The sequence below is a fragment of the Ipomoea triloba genome, chromosome 13 (genome assembly GCF_003576645.1).
Source record: "Ipomoea triloba cultivar NCNSP0323 chromosome 13, ASM357664v1".
Classification (NCBI taxonomy): domain Eukaryota; kingdom Viridiplantae; phylum Streptophyta; class Magnoliopsida; order Solanales; family Convolvulaceae; genus Ipomoea; species Ipomoea triloba.
Window position 1 is genome coordinate 28,640,438 of NC_044928.1, and position 18,085 is coordinate 28,658,522.

At 31.7% G+C, this 18,085-nt stretch overlaps 1 protein-coding gene across 1 annotated transcript; it reads left to right on the forward strand.

The window, feature by feature from the left end:
* The first annotated feature begins 15,667 nt into the window (after window positions 1-15,667).
* Window positions 15,668-16,986, forward strand: LOC116003115 (ethylene-responsive transcription factor ERF062). Its single transcript, XM_031243285.1, has one exon. The coding sequence runs from the start codon at window positions 15,728-15,730 to the stop codon at window positions 16,961-16,963; it is 1,236 nt and encodes a 411-aa protein (XP_031099145.1). The 5' UTR covers window positions 15,668-15,727; the 3' UTR covers window positions 16,964-16,986.
* The last annotated feature ends 1,099 nt before the right edge of the window (window positions 16,987-18,085 follow it).

Here is an 18,085-nt window from a genome sequence, read left to right on the forward strand (position 1 = left end):
GGCAATTCTATTACATCACCCAAAATTCTATTTACGCCACCATTTAATAGGTTTGATAGCTTTATAGGTGGTGTAAATATAATTTGCTATTTACACCACCTTCATTAAAGTTGGTCAAATATTATGTTTCTATTTAAAAATTTATTATTTATTTATAATTTATTTATATTTTTAATTGTGATAGAATAATAATTTTGTCTATAATATTTGTAATTAAATATTTAAATATTTATTTTATTATCATTTTAAATTGTGATAGTATAATAATTTTGTGTATAATAATTTTTAATTACTTTTTGTAGTATCTAATGTTTAATAAATTTTCATGATATTCTTTATAACTCAATTTTTTTGTATGCATTATTTTACTTTATTATAATAATATAATAAATTAATTTTCAAAAGCTAAAAACAGTAAAAACACATTAATTCTAAACAAGCGAACAAATAACGACTTTTTTTTTGAAGATAAATATATATATATATTTTTAATATATGACTCTGTTACAAGATAATATTTGAAGCACAACGAGTCACAAATAACGACTTTTAGTAATGATATTTGACAGTATATATATAAATAAATAACAATTCATTAATTTTAATTATATAGTAAAAACACATTCATTCTAATTATATATATATATATATATATATATATATATATTGTTTTTAAAATTTTAAATTGTTATTCAATTTAATTTTGTTTAAATAATATTCATTGTATTTCAATACTTTTTTTCTGAAAACTCTAATTCCAACACCTTGTTTTTTTGAAAACTCTAATTCCAACACATTTTTCTTTATGTAATTAATACAGTTGACCATGGTGGTGTAAATAACCATATTTATACCTTATTGCTATTTATACCACCTATAAAGTTATTGAAATTTGTAATATTTTGTAAATTTCAATGTTATTTGCACCATGGTGGTAGGAATAGTAACACCCTAACAAAATTCTGTTTCTTTTTGCCCAAACTGAAACGAATTTTTCATACAAATTTCCAGACGATAAAAATATTAATACAAATGGAAAAAAACAAATGAAGAAAGGCACGTTTTGATCACGATCGTCGATCACCATAAATTCCCATTCCCTCCCATCGATCCTACGGTCCTCAATGAGTCACCACCAAAAGTCTACTATTTTTAAATTCCCGGCCATCTCCTATCTATCAGAAATCCCTCTGCGTATTTTCTCAGATCGTCGCTGTACAGATTCTCTTCCTCCGGAGACTTGTTTCTTGGGTTATTAACAATGACTCATATCCTTTTTCACAACCCTAATTATTATTATTATTTTGTTGATTTGATGTTTTTAATTTTTTTTTTATTTATGATGTAATTTCGATGATTGTTTATAGATTTTGGGGAATTTTATTTATGATGTAATTTCGATGATTGTAATTTTATTTGTGTATTCCTTGACCTAATCGAACGCGGAAACCAGAGGGAGAAAGACAGGGAAAGAGCTCAGGCTAGGACGGGGAAGGGCAAGGTTAAAGGCAAGGATGATGGTCTGACTCCAGAACAGCGCCGTGAAAGGTATTTGATTACTTGATTTTTCCGATCTATCTATGTTTCGTAGAATCGAACATGATTTCTGTAAGATTCTGTCTCTGGAATTTGTTTTGCCTCCTCTGTGTGGATTGAGATCTCGTGTGAAGGGTTTATTCGTTCTTTTATTGAGTTTGAGTTATGGATGGTGTTTCTTCTATATGTTATATGCAAATAGGATCACCTTTAGTTCATAGAATCTTCAGGAGCTGAATTTTATTTCCATATCAGATAATTAGGTTTGTAGGAGCAGAAGTGATTAGTAATTTTGGAGTATTTGTGATTAGAGAGGCAATTGTCCTAGTGAAGTGCAGAAATTTGAAATGGCAGAATAAACTTTTAGAGGAGAGAGGAAGGGGGAAGTTGTTATTTCTTCATTAGTTGCAATATAACATCATTCTCAGGGGCGTTTGGTTCATGGAAGGTTAGATTACCTTAGTAAGAGCTTTTTATGGAGTTTGTTACTCCAGAAAATCTACATCTAATAGCTTAGCATTCTCTGGAACAAGCTCTGAACTCTGCAGTTTCTACTGCAGCCAGCAATGGCAAAATTGTAATTTCTTGTAGTCTAATTGCTTAGTTGCAACTTCAGGTGTCATTTTTTCAATCCCAATGACTAATGACTACTGCAAACTGCATCATAGCACGCCTGCCTTTATTCAATTTTAACAGCCAATGCCTTCCTCCAGACAATGTTGTTTCCATCCCACTTTATTTACTTCCCTTATTGAGCAACACTGTTTTGCATCCTTATTTCTTTTCCATTTCTATAGCCTACTCCTTATTACAGTAACTTGAAGATCTATAGATTATTTATTGCAACATTATGGGAAGTACTCGAAGAGTTTTGTAAGTTTACTGATGGTGTGATTAGTTTTTTTATCATAGTGGACAAACTCTCACTTAAACATAAGCATTTGGAAGTTCTAAAATCTTCCTTCTTATGAATGACACGATTTCTGTTAGGTGAGAGTAGAATAAGGAATGCAATCTTGATACGTGGCAAGAAAAATTTAAGTATTTTCTGTGCCCAACAATAGTTTATATGGAGTAATTCTTTATAGTGATCCAGTTAGAGTATTAATAATGAGCGAGTGAACTTGCAGTTATTTACACTACTTATTTTGACATTTGGTATTACATGTTCTCTCTTGAAAGGGTATTGAACATTTCCTCAATCTGTTTTTTATTATTATTTATATTTAATTATTTATACATGAAAGAGTTAAGATATATATATTTGGTGACATATGTGTGTATCAACAATCCAAGGTTGCTTTTTGCAATAAGTGTAGAGAGCATTTTGAGTGTTCCCTCATTGTGGGATTCATTTGTGCTTTATGGACCAATGCATTCGAGTATTTGAACTTAGGTGTTCAGAAATTTATTTTATCATTATCCCAGCTTACAAATTACTATTCTCTCAGAACCTGTATGTCGTGGTCTATGCTGTCAGGCTACAAAACTTGATGCTCAATGCCTGTAGGCGTATTAACAGTTTTGGTTTTTGCTCAATTTTAGGGATGCAAAAGCTCTTCAAGAAAAGGCTGCGAAGAAAGCAGGACAAGCTGCAGGGGGTAGCAGCACTGGGAATAAAGACACGAAGAAGTAAAATTTCTTCGGTGTTAGAGGGCCTGTTATCTCGTTAACTTTCTCCATCTGCTAATTCCTTGTAATCCTTGTACTCCTTTTACATTTGTCTTTGGATATGGCCCTGTACCCATTATTCAATTCAGCAGTTAACTGAGTTAAAAATCATGTTCTAGTATTTGTTTGACAATAGTTGTGGTCTGGTGGATGGATTAGTTGGATTTGCCCAAGTGAAGCTTTGTACACATGGTTTGAACTTAACATTGATATTCTGCAAACATTTTGCCTGAGCAGAACTAAGCTGGGATTTCTAAATACAACAAACTTTTAGTGTAAATGTAGAAAATATCAAAACATGCCAACAGTCTTAAAAAAACCTTGCAAAAATTGGAGGATTAAATTCAAACCCCCGGACATTGTGAGCCTGTTTAGATGATGTATATGTAGTCAATATATTATGTACATTCAGTTAACAGATTATGTATTGTAAAAAGTCAATATATTATGTACATTTAGTTAACAGATTATGTATTATAAATAAACTGAAAGTACATAATATGTTAATTGCAGCATGTACATAAACTGTTAACGGAAAATATATAGGCCCTGTTTGGTAAATGACTGTTAGCTAATTGGGTTAGAAGGTATAATTAATTGATAATATTAGCTGATTGTAGAAAAATGTTTAGTAAATTAGCGGAGTAGCAGATAGCTAAAAAGGCTAATTGAAAAGGTTGCTTTGAGTAGCATTTTGAAATTTAGTATTTTGAACTTACAAAAAACTTATTAACCAAACACTTATATTGACTTTTTAACCAAATTAAACAACTAATAATGGTCAAATAGGTCAAAATTGATTGATAAGCTAATTATTTAGCAGACCATAATATATTAATTATGGGTACATAATCTCAACTAGGTCCAAAATGCTCATGATCGACCCTCCACTATATAATTTGGGTTATACTAAAGGCAAAACAATGCCTGTTTGGGGGCTTTTGGAGGAGGATAAACTTCAACATTGGCCCATTTGAAACCATTCCTTTAAACCACTCAATCATGCAATGTTCATTTGGAGTTCAGAAAATTAAGAATAATGTCAAAATCCAATAAGTTCAATAGTGTAATAGATAATTTTATGTGTTGATTAAATCTTTATTAAAATATGCGTTGATCCACTTTTGGATCAATAGTATTCAAAGAAAATGAAGTTAAAGGAAAATGCTAATTTTCATCTCTTCGCTTTTTTTCGATCTATTGAAACACAAAGAGTTAATATCACTTCTACTGAGACTCGAACCCATGCCACTTGACCACAAGGTTATTGACATTATTATTATTATTATTATTATTATTATTATATAACAAATAATATGTTCATTTTCAGAAAAAATGAAGCAAAAAAAAAAAGAGCAATTTCTTAACTTTTAGCCCAAAAAAAAAGGTATTATGACCTTCCGCTAAATACCAAAAAATTAAATATTTTTCAAACAATAGTCATTTTCTGAAAATAATTAAAAAAAAACATTTTCTAAGTTTTTAAACAGACTCTTAATGTGATTGATTACTATTCATATTACATCAAAAGAGATTTCAAGAGGGTTGAATTTCATATATATAGTAGTTTTAACTTATTAATCAGTAAAAATTACAATTTTTTTTAGTTAAGTCAAAATCCTCTTTGTGTTTGTACATATTCATGGCCTCTGAAAACTCTCTAGCTATGGAGTTCTGTCTATAAATCTGTATTATTTTTTGCTATAGAGTTGTAGCATAAATGGAGAATAGCGTTATTAGATCTGTCTTCTCATAATTTATAACATCAAGGCTTTGCTTAGGTGCCAAGAACATTAAGTCAGATTTCCTTAATCATGAGTTTGAACCTTTATTTAAATGCATTATATATCAATTCTTATAATTTATTACCGTGATTTACTCATTGATGTAATAAAAATTTATCAATAAAATTTTAAAATTATATTTTAGGAAGTATTTTTCTAAGTTGATTTACTTTTTTATAATCGTATTCTCCATTTTTTGGGGATTTCCTAACTATTTTGGTTAAAATTCATTGGGTGCGGGAGTTATAACGACCACATATTATTTCATTTGAACATGTTAGTTGCGCCTAACTAGAAGCTTCTTCATTGTCTGCCACAAACATTGTTTTTGCCAAATAAGGAAAAAAGCTGATGATTTCCACTTAGAGCATCATACTTCATTTTTAATTATAACCATTATTCTCTCTCATTAATTACTTTCCTTAATTAATCACCCAAATTTTTGTAGTGATATGATGACAATAATATTATTTATTGAATAATCCTTTATTATATTCTTGTGAATTAAAGAATTATTGATAGATGAACAACACATAGACTTTGTAACAATTATAAATAATATTATAAAGTGAATTTTAATTTACACACATATATAGAATTCAATGGAGAAGAAAAAAACTTAGAGTAATTAACGAGAAAAAACCAAACCATTGCTTAATGTCAAATGGAGCAAACAAGTGGTTTTGCACCTTGTTTAGTTAGGGTTAAGAAACCTTAAAAAAATCTCTCCAAAAAATTATCTCGAGTCTTATCGAAATAATTTTGCATTGTGTGAGTTATTTTAATATCTTCATATAAAAAGGTATTTTGATTATTTATTTAGGAATATTATAATTTTCATTCTCAATTGTATTGTAGGTACTCAAAATCAAGAAAAAATTTCAACCCAAAAACTAATCCAAATAAGTGAGAAATATCTAAGTTTAAGTAGCACTCCACTATTGAAAACTCGACAAAGTCTATAGCGATGACAAACTATACAACACCGTACCAGATGAGCGAACAACTCTAACTTTGGATAGTTTGAATAACTCTCTTCTATATGCAGTCATGTCCTGTCACGAACAGGTTTTTAACGAGGACAACAATGATAAGACAATACTAAACCGTTCAAGTTTAAATATCATATTACAATCTTTTGTATAGTCAATGTGGGATCATATATCATATTTTAAATTCATCTTTTCGTTAAAAAAAACCCATTTATTGGTGGTTATGGAGGAGCAATTGCATGCTGCACTAAAAAACCTTATCCTAGGTTTTGGCATGTCGATGAGGAATATAATGAATTGAACATTGTATTAGGCACCTAGCTAGCTAGCTAGCTCATCAATCATCATCATCATCATCTGTTTTTAAGATTCATTATTCTTTGTACAATAGTTCATTTTTGTATTTGTGGTCCTTAATCACACCAAAGCTATCATCGGTGTAAAAAAAAAAATAAAAATTGATTGATGGTCCATTCATGAGTCATAAGATTGCGACATGTGTAACTGTTCTATTGGCTTGTTAGTCCACAATATTATTTAATTAATAAAGTTACAAATTTCTTTGTTTTTAGTGACCTTTTATTTTGTTGAAAAAGGCAAGATGGGTATTTAATAATTACATGTCACTTATTTTTTGAGTTACTTTCATTTTTTGTCATAAATTACATTGCATAGACTATTGACTTAAAAGTTTATTTTTAATATACTGAATGTTTATTTTTAGCATACTTGTATTACCTACAAATAAACTTGTAATACATTAAAAATAAACTTTCAGTACATTAAAAACGAATATGTATAAGTAGTCCGCGATATAATTTGTGGATTTTAAGGTTGAAGACTTGGGCCCTAGCCTAGTGCTATTAGATAATAGTAATATAAGGTTATGGTTCTAATTAAGTGATAGATCATATATGTTCAAGTTAGGCCTCCCACTTACCATTACAGTGACAGTATAAGTAGGTTTATGACACTAGGTAACATGCTATTGGTTCTCTTTTGCCAGTAGGCTAGTGGCAAATTAAAGCTTATTAACTCGATTCTTACCAAAAAGACTTAAAAAAGGTATGAAATGACATTATTTTAGGCATTAATGTACACATATTTTGAGGCATGTGGCTAATTAAGACACATCAGCGGTGGCCCCTGCGACCCTTGCGATTTACTTCATCCATCAAGTCTCTAAGACAGGAGCGGTGGGGCCTAGCTAATATGACTTTGAACCCATCTTATTTGGAAGAGTTACTTCATGCCACTAGATCAAAAGTTCATTGGCGTAATGATTTTTTCTTTCCTTAGATTTTGGTGCCTTTCAAGTTTCAATAGCTGTCGGCTAAGGTGAAGGCTGTGAACTTAAAGGTCACAACATATTCAAATTCTCAATCTTGGCTAATTGATGCAAAAAGAAGGAAAATAATAATATTTTTTTTTTCTAAAGAAAGAAGCAAACATGGTTTGTGGTCCACATTTTGCCATAATTTTGAAACATTTATTTATGTGGAATATAAAAAAAAAAGGTTAATGAATCCAAGTCAAATGATGCTTGATTAATTATATATAGGTAATTTAATAAGCTTAGAATTAATTATTTGATAAAAATAATGATAAAGTGCACTAGTTGATGATGTTTGGAGGCTTGTTTAATGAAATGGTGGAAGACATGATGGCGTGTTGATGAGGAGATGGGCAAGTACAACTTAGTTTTCACAGGACAAGATAAGATTTTCTATTCTCACCATTGCTGTTTCTCTAAGTATAATTCAATCTATATCCATTTAGACACGTATTTATGCAATCACCCATAATATATATATGGGGCAGATTAAATAAAAAATGACGATAAATCTCATTTATTCATAAGGGAGAACTAGGTTTTCTATCCCGGAGAACATGTAGACTAATCTAATGTTTATCTAAAATGTTTAAAGGTTGAAAATTAAGGAAAAATGCAGTTACATTGTTGTAATTATAATAAGGAAAAAATGTCAAATAGGCCACTGAACTTATTGCTTTTGTGCAATTGGGCCATTGAACTTAAAAAGTGTGCAATTCAACTATCAAACAAATTAAACAAAATTTGTGTAATTGGACCATTTTTACAAATATTTTCTGGTAAAATCAAATTATATTACTAACATATATGTATTAAGAGTGTCATTTTCTTCTACCATACTAGTTGGGAGTCAATATTGAAATGTTTTTAACTCAAATTGAATTAATTTTTTTTTGTAAAAATGGTCCAATTGCACAAATTTTGCTTGTTTGATGGTTGAATTGCACACTTTTTAAGTTCAATGGCTCAATTGCACAAAAGCGATAAGTTCAGTGGCCTATTTGACATTTTTTTCCTTATAATAATTATAAAATTGGTCACAATTTTTTTTCATTAAAATTCTTCACCAGTAATAAATTTGATGTGCATCTCATTACTTTTTACGTGAAGAGGTTCACATTTGAATATATATATATATATATAATGTATATAAAAAGATATTTTTGACACACTTTACACTCAGAAACTTTTCTCGGCCGCTATGACGTGTTCTCTCAACGAGAAGAGCGATGATAGATACTAAACCAAAAGTTAGATCTCATTCCAAAATAATGTCCAAAGTTTAACTATTACGTACTCTTTAATGGTACAAGTACCAATAATCTCAAGACTTTAATTTTGTATTTATATTATGATTTACACATGATATTAAAGATATATAATACAGACAAAAGAATACTCGTGATCGCAATCAATAATCTCCAAATGCATGCATAATGATCTTTCATATATATCGAATTTTCGCTCCATCTCTCCTAAGTTTCTCCATAAGTATAATAAATAACTAGAGACTATATATTTCAGTATTTCAGTAAATATATCATACATTAATAGAGGATTAGAGATGAATAGAATTTTAAATTTTACCTTCCTTTTTTCCCCTTAACCGGTCACATGCATCTCCTATCATAATGTGAAATTCTTTAATAGCGAATAACTTGGTAAAATTTAAGTACATTAGATTTTTTAATATTTCATGATTACAACTGAAATTAAAGTTTAAATTGACTGTAAAATTATATATTATTTATTAATTTATAGTAAAGAAAATGTTTTGAAAATTAAATAAAAATTATGACCTGTTGATACATGCACATATATACATAAAGAACACATTACCACACAACACACACGAGCATATATATAAGCTTGCAGACGATGCCAAAACTGCAGAATATATTCTCCAATAATTAATTAAAAAGGATGTATGTAGACGTAGATCTGTTGCTCTCTCTATACACGAACTGCACAACTACGACACAACTTTTGCTTGCATGACATTTCCAAATTCAATCTCTCTCTTTCCAAAAAAAAAAAAAAAAACTCTCTCTCTCTCTCTCTAATTAATTCCCCCCTTAAAAAAAAATCCTGGCAAGAGTTACCTATGAAATCATTTTTTATTGGAAAGAAAAATGTATTTAGCCTTTGAATTATGTATTGTTAGTCGTTTTAGTCCTACATTTTAATCGTTGCAAAATAAGCTCCTACTAACGAATTTACAAGCAAGTTGTTATTTCGTCCCTCTACTTAGGATAAACTGTGAAGTTTTGTTGCAGTTTGACTCATATTTCATGTCTGATTAGCATAATTTTTTGTCAAAATCACATTTGAATGTGTGCGCGTGCGTGCCTGTGTTATGCTAATGGAAGTTCATAGTTGTCTCATTGTTTGAGAGTCCAGAGACAAAAATTATAACTTTTTTTCTGTTTTGTTGTAAAGTTAAGGGCGTAATGATGTTAGATCAAGCACTACCATTATGCCAAAAATTATAGCGTCATAGTCATGTTTTAGTGGCAAGATGCTGGAAGTACAACCAACCTCAAGTGAATGTAATCTGTGACCTATTTTGATACAAAATGTCAGGATCACACACTTATCATTTATTATGTTAAAAGTTATAATTAGTAGTAAAGATATAATTTTATTTTCCTATACTTACATACAGGCCTTCCAAGCCACCCTAGAATTGAACAGTTCAACGTACCTTTGAGGTTTGAAAATCCTAAAGAAACAATAATCAACGGTTTTTAGGAATTCGTGGGTTAATCATTAACCGAGCCAATGATATTTCCAGATCTGTTTGCGTTGATGATGAAAGCATATATAGAGTTGCTCAAAAAGTCTGTGTCCTATAGGCACGCAGCAAAATTGGATCCACAGCTACTGCGGGGATCAAGTAACTATGGACTGCTCACATTAAACTAAAGCTGACAGACCAATAAGCAAAATCCTTATCTTCATAGTTCGACATTAATTTTAACTAGTTTAAGATCAGTTTTAACCTCTTTAGATTGCATTAATACGTTAAATAAACATGAAAAATTTAACTAATTAATAGGTTTTGATGGATCGAGTTGGAGTGTTATATAATAGGGGTATTGAACCATTTCTTTTTTTTTTTTTCTTTTTTTAATCTTTTGAGTACTACTCTGAAACTCTGGTACAATGTAGTGTCTGGAGGCTCGAACACACTCCCATCATTCATGTGGAAGTGTAAACCGGAACACCGGGTACCACTAAACCACAAGGTATTTGAAAGACGGTTGGAGTTTTATATACACTCATAAAGTTAATTGCGTTTGTAAGCTAATTAATCATCATTATCTTTCTTTCTCTCTGATGGGAGTGACGAGTGAGAGAGGGTTATTAAATCATTTGTCTTTTGTTGTTTGCCTAATTTTATTTATTTGTTTTTGTTTTTGATGGGCACATGATTTATGATCATCTCACTGTATGTTTTGGTCAAGCTAAGCAACTTCCACAACTCCACATGAACATGACGACTCTCCATATAATATTTGGTTTTATTTATTTAAGAAATACCAAAAGTAGTAATAATTAACTCGGTCAGTAGTTAGGAATAGTTTGTAAACTAACTGTTAATATAACTATAAAGCTTTGGGTTAATTTTAATTTCTCTAAGAGTTAAAAAAAAAACTCTATCGGTGCAATTCAGACTAAATCAGAATTAGTCTAACAAGAATGAGAATAGTGCTGAAAAGAGAGGATGTTGTTTATTATGGTATGTCATTGAATTGAGGCCAACCGTACCCGGGGCAAATTGGTACACCAGTTGACTTAGTAATCACAAGGTTTTAATTTCAAATAATCCTCGTAAGAGTTGTCTGTTGATCTTCTTATTTTGAGTCGAGCATATATTCATGTAATGGCTATGAATTTTTTATAAATCAAAATGGTATGCCATTGAATTGATGTGTTTAGAGGTCCAAATGCAGCAAAGAATAAAGAAAACCATGTTTGGTAAGGAAAGAGAAACCTAAAAAGGGGGAAAAAGCAACTTTAAACAAACATGGCCTCATGGTTAGCTAGCTTAGTTACTATTTATTAATTTGTTCATCACTTCTAATAATCATCAATAAAATAACGTAATAATGTATCTAAAGTAAAAGGTTTGTTACAAGTAGGGGTTTGTCATTACCATGTGCTACTCCTTCAAAAATGCTCACAATTCATGCATAGTTCAATCATCCTAGTCACCCCCCAAAAAATCATTTAACCACCACCTTATAAATTAAATTTTGAGTAAGAGGTGTGCTTGTTTTGTTATTTATAAATAAGGCCATACTCGAGTATTAATTTGGGTGACAAAGAAAACCACTTGAGTATTGGATAAACTCTGCCCGACGACCTAGCCGGTAAAGAATTACAAGAAAGTAAACTAACCTAAATTGTCCATAACTGACTTGCTCGAACCAAGAAGGCCAATGCAATACTACTCTCATTGAAAATCGAATTTGGAACGTTGTGGTTATCAAGTCAACATTATCCTGTCCGTATAGACAGCTCGGTTGGTCTGTTTGTATTCCTCTGTGTTGAGTTACCATGATTTATATCCTCCCATATATGATGCTCTGTCAGCGCTTGAGGTTAGCGGTTCAACATTATCCTCATCAATTTAACCGAGGTTCTCCCTCCCCGCATTATTAGTATTACTTCACTTTAGTTGTGCGTGCAAACATGAATATGCTAACTAAACGAAAATTCTTAACAAGGAGGCAGTTCAATATAATATAATTAATTAAAATGAATCATATGCCAAAAAGAAAGAAAAAATTATAAAAATAAATGAAAACGTTGCAATGATTGTTTGGGGGGTTGGAATTGACTCGTTATTGTGTGTTGTGTATGAAGTCGTTAAAAGTTTTTGTTATGTTTGAAGAAGTTGGGTGAGTTGGTAAAGTGCCTTAAAACTATTCTCAAAAGACACATAACATAGACTACTGATTCCAGAGGACAGGCCAAATAAGGTATTACTCTTTCATGCCTTTCCTCTAGGCTCTACTTATACTATTCTTTAATTTAGTTCTAGATCTACAAAACACATCCATTATTTCCTCTTTCTTGCCAAGCAAACTCTACTTTTATATTCATAATACTTATGGAAAATTTTTAAGGTGTCAACATTGATTTTTGAATTTGTATGAATAGAGTAAGAACAAGAGTTGACGGTACCCAGTACAACCCAAAATCATATATAATTGTACCAAATGTAGTATTAATTAGCATTGCAGCATTTTTCGTAATTTTTATTATATATGTTTTAAGGGAAGACTTTGATGTCTTTTACCCTAGTATTGTGTTGCGGGGAGGCCATGGAGAAGAGAATTTTAGAAGAAACGATCGAACCATCTACATTTCTCCTTTCTCTTTTCAACTACTTCATATAAACAAGATCATAAGAACAAGTATGAGACTGATTATTTCAAATATGTACTACTTTTTTACGGGTCAACAAATATTAAAATTTTTATCAAAAAATATTACTTATTGATTGAAAGATATTAATAAAAATGTAATAATTTTAGTGAAAATAGTATACTTGTTGACTAGCTCATATAAAAGTATATTATACTTTTGCTAAAATGTAATAACCATCTCGAGACTGCCTTACACAAGACCATGCATCTGGAACAAATATGTTCCTTTTGATTTTAGGAATGAGGGGCATGTACAAGATATGCGTACATAACGGATTTCATTGAGAAGGTGTTAACAAGAATCAAACTTGTAACCTTCTGGTATAAAAATCATATTTCACCTACTCGACCGATCATCTATTTTAGGGCATGTCAAGTATGAGTTAATATCAGGGCCGGATTTTAGGGCGTGCAAGATGGGCAACAACATAGGGCCTCAAAATTTTGGGGGCCCTAATCCAGCGTGACCTAATAGTTAGTATATGTATTTGTGATTATATTGGCCCAAAATTAAGTTTTTTGCATTTTTCTCTTTACAATTTTTTTTTATTCGCAGTTCATTTATATGTTGATAGGCCTCACTTATTTACCAGCATAGGAGCACGCAAATAAAAAAATCGGCCCTGGTTGATACTATAAGTCGTAAAACTCCCAATAAAATATTATTAATACCAACAGATCAACAAGCTAAGGCAGGTTTAGGCAGCTGCAAACACCTGGAAAGTTGAAGCCAAATGATTATGGATGGTCATAACCTTAATTAGACTCAAAAAGAGTCAAATTAATGGGGCAATTATTAAACCAATTTAGGGAGAAGAATACAATAATATAAATATAATATGAATATTAATTATTTAATAGATGTAGTTAAACTATGACTTGAAACAGTTTGATAACATGTGAGAAAGTAGAAAAGGGGAAAAAGATCATGTGATTGTTTGGGAAAACCACATGGATCATCGGCCTTAAACAAACCAATCCAAGAATAATGCCAGTAAAGTAAATTAAAGCTAAGCTAGCTAGCTAGGGTTTGATGAGGCAGGTTTATCTTGTCTGCACGGTCAGTTCAATTAGTACTCAAGTAATAAATAATTATGAATAAAGACGCATTAAAATTTGACAACCATCATATTGTGTTAGAATTACACAATTCATATAAACAGATCAGTTAGTCACATGGGTGCAGTTTGAAAAGAAAGATCAGATCGAATTTTACCAACGGGTCTCTGTATTCAGCTGAGTTACCATAATCTTTTCAGATGTTCGGGCTAAAAGGGCATTGAATCTTCTGTTTTATTCCTCTATTATCCTATTAAACGGTGCCTTTTGTGAACAAGGTTGCTTAATCTTAATGCACTCACTCTCAAGAAAGAATAACTAACATGCATATGCATATGCATTCATCCTGCAGGTAATTTATATTAATTAACCCCTAGAGAGTACAGACAGAACGACAAGAATAATATGTTGTCACATTTTGATTGGTTGTGACGAGGATGATGTTGTTGAGAATGGGAAGCACGAAAGCTGTTTGGAAGAGTCAAGAACTTAAGCCATCATTATGCTATTTTTCATTTCTTAATTAAGATCGAGTGAGGACTGAGATGCTATCTTATTTATTGGACTAATTATCGTTGGTGTTCAGATTGAGAAGTTGGTATGTAACAAATTGTAGTGAAAAGACTTTGTGCAACAAATTGAAATACAGAAATTTGTGTGGGTAACGATGACAACATGGGATATTATATTCTTAGAAAAAATGATTTGTCATCATCCAATTTGTAATAGTGGTAATCTTTATTGATGGATCTCAGCTCTATATTATGCATGCACCTATTCTGTGTGATTTCTATATAAGTCAAGTCCGTTTAATTACAGAGTTCTTTGACTATTTAGTTAAAATCAATTGGTGATAAGTGGGTAGACATTGAACATTTAACCATATTAACCCACATCGCTACGTCTCGAATCAAGTAGGGGCTGATTAGTAGAATTAATTCTAAAAATAGTCAACTTGACTATTGACATTTTACTAATTTTAATCTCTAAGTTTCAATTGGACCATAAATGATACTTGAGCTTTATCAATTTTCATCATCAACTTTCGATTTGATCATAAATGGGTTTTTGACTATTGATTTTGTTCCAAATTTAATCATTCATATAAACATTAACATTAAGGATAATAATAATATAAAAAATTGATTCTTCATATTCTCAGTAATGATAAACCCAATGTATTAAGTTTATGAACCCAATTTGCTCATCTCATCAACAACAAACCAATTTTTACATTATCATCTTTAATTTAAATGTAATCTTTACTAAATGATCGATATTTAACTAGAAGACCAAATTTGAAAAAAATCATCAATTGAAAGTCGATGATAAAAATTGGTAAATGTCAATAGTCAAGTGACCATTTAGCTAGGCATTTATGGTCTAATTGAAAGTTAATGATAAAAATAGATAAATGTCAATAGTCAATTGATCATTTATGAAATTAACTCTTTTTAGTATATTACATAAAAATGAACATAATAAATCAACAATGAAATAAACATTTATTAATACTTCATAGCATAATTTGCCTAAATTCATAAGCCAATTATCTTAGCCATTAGATGTGGCTATAATTCAACAATAAAATTAGTTACTCTGTTCAATGGTAGGAGTCTTAAATATACTCGAAAAAATAAAAACATAATTTACCTGCATACTTTCGTTGTAGATTTTTCTTTTTAACCAACTACATGTTACTTCATTCATGAAATTAAAATTCAAAGAATATTCAAATTACAATTTTTCTAAACCCGGACCACATATGTGTTTGTGGGGAGGTATATATGAGGGGCTAATATATATAGCGTATATAGTGCATGCTCTTTCTGCATCATCACTGCCGATCTCCCATCATATTCTATCATCAAAACCTCAGAGAAATCGATCACTCAAAATCCAGAAAAACCCTTCATGCAGAAAGAAATCCCAGCTTGTTCTAAAGAAATGGCAGCTTCAGGATCACCATTTTCCGGCGTCTTTTGCAGTCCGAATGAGACCGCACATTCGTCACCGGAGCGTTTCGTTTCGAGCTCAGACTCCAACTCCTCAGCAGATGAGACTTCCAATAATTTCTCCGATTTCGCGACGATATCAGATCATCAGGTGGCGATGAATGAACACGATCACACTCGTTCGTTACCTCACGGCGGCCTGAGTTTTTCCGATCAGGCGGCGGCCGGAATCCCATTGAATTTTCTTGAATCTTTCCCGTCCTCAGTGACAAATGCTCCGTCTTCTTCGTCTTTATCTCAGTCAAATTTCCCGAATTTGGGGCTGTTTTTGCAGCAGCCTTCAATAGTGGAAACGCCCAAAAAGCCTTCTTCTTCTCCATCTTCATCATTCACAAATTTCAACAATCCTTCTTCTTCTTCTTCTTCGTCATCTTCATCATACACAAATTTCAACAATTTTTTGTTCCCTGTATCCCAGCTCCGGCCCTCGGCCGAGAGCTGGGCGAGAATGAATCAGACATTGACGAGTTACTCATCATCGTCAAAGGGGTTCAGTGATTTCTGGCTTAGCAACACCAGAACTCAGCCGATGAAACACACGGGGAGAAGAACGCCGGCGGAGACGCAGGCGTCGCCGCCGGGGAAGCTGTTCCGGGGAGTGCGGCAGAGGCATTGGGGGAAATGGGTGGCGGAGATTCGGCTGCCGCGGAACCGGACTAGGGTTTGGCTGGGGACGTTCGACACGGCGGAGGAGGCGGCGTTTGCGTACGACACGGCGGCGTATATGCTCCGGGGAGACTACGCCCACCTCAACTTCCCAGATTTGAAGCACCGCCTCAGAGATAACTGCCTCAACGGCAACACGGCGGCGCTCCTCGAGGCCAAATTGCGATCCATATCACAAGGGACGGCCGCCGGGGCTACCAAGAAGGCTAATACTAATACTAATACTAATAATAATAATGAGAAGATGATTAAAGATTCTCCGGCTAATGTGAAACCGTTATTGGTGAATGAAAGTTCGAGTGTAGTGACGTGGACACAAAACGCAGTGACGCCGGCGGGGGAGATCGCGGCGGAGAAGAAGAAGGAAGAGGCGGCGGCGGCGGAGAATGAGGGAGGTTTTCAGCTGAGTAGAATGCCGTCTTTAGATATGGATACCATCTGGGCTGAACTCCTAGTCTCTGATTCATGACTGCAACTTCTCTTTCTCCATCAATTCTCCAGGATTATCTTTTTTTTTTTTTTTTTTTTGAAAATTTTCATACAAGAAAAGAAAATGTATTTAATATCTCTTTGATTTTTATTTTATTTTTTTGTTTGTTTGTTTTCCTTTTGTGTTCTTTGGATCGGAGAGGTTAACTTTTTATTTTTTTTAATATTTTTATTATCTCTTAATATTCACTCTTTTATATAGATACTTGATTAGTGTTTTTTTCTTACAAAAAATTGATTAATAAGTATTTTTAAAAACAAAAACTCGGTAAGGTCGGCAAATTCACATCATCCCTTGTAACTAATGAATATAACAAGTTTTATTCCCACCTTAATGGGTAAACAATAAGAGCCGTTAACTATTTAAAAAAATATATTTTAAAGGTTCAAGAAGATAATTATTTATGAACCAAATTTAATTTTCAACCTTATGTACTACTATACATTAAATTTTTATTTTTTATTTTTTTTTTACAATGCCGTTATTTTTTCAATAAAAAAGTGAATTTTAAAATGATTCTCATGAAGAATTGTATGTTGAGATGTACAAAGCAAGACTCTTTTGTGATCTGAGAAAGGACCACGAGCTAAGGTAAATCATCTTATAAATAGTTGATCATCGATCTCAGATTTAAAAGACTAATAGTCAACGTTAATATAGATTCAAATTTGATACCTGATACAACAATACAAGTGTATGGTAGTTAATTGTATTGATTAGCACCAACCCTTACACTTATGTATTAATCTCACCACATTGCTAATTGATGTCATAAAAATTTTCAATTAGCATTAACCCATTGATAAAGCTTTGGTGGGCAAGCTAAGAAAGGGTCATAAAGAACGGCAGAGAAGCGTGGGAAGCAAAACATACATACATGTTCGATATCATCATCGTCTATGGTGTGTTTTGACCAAGCTAAGTGATAGACATATTTTATATCTTTATTTTATGTACATATTTATAATATTTTTGCAATAATTATTTACAATTATATAATAATTATTTAATTTTAGAGTTTAATAATTAATTAGTTAAATAAATATTTTATCTAGTTAATAATTTAAGTTTTGAGTTCAACAAGCCTTTAGCCCAATTTCT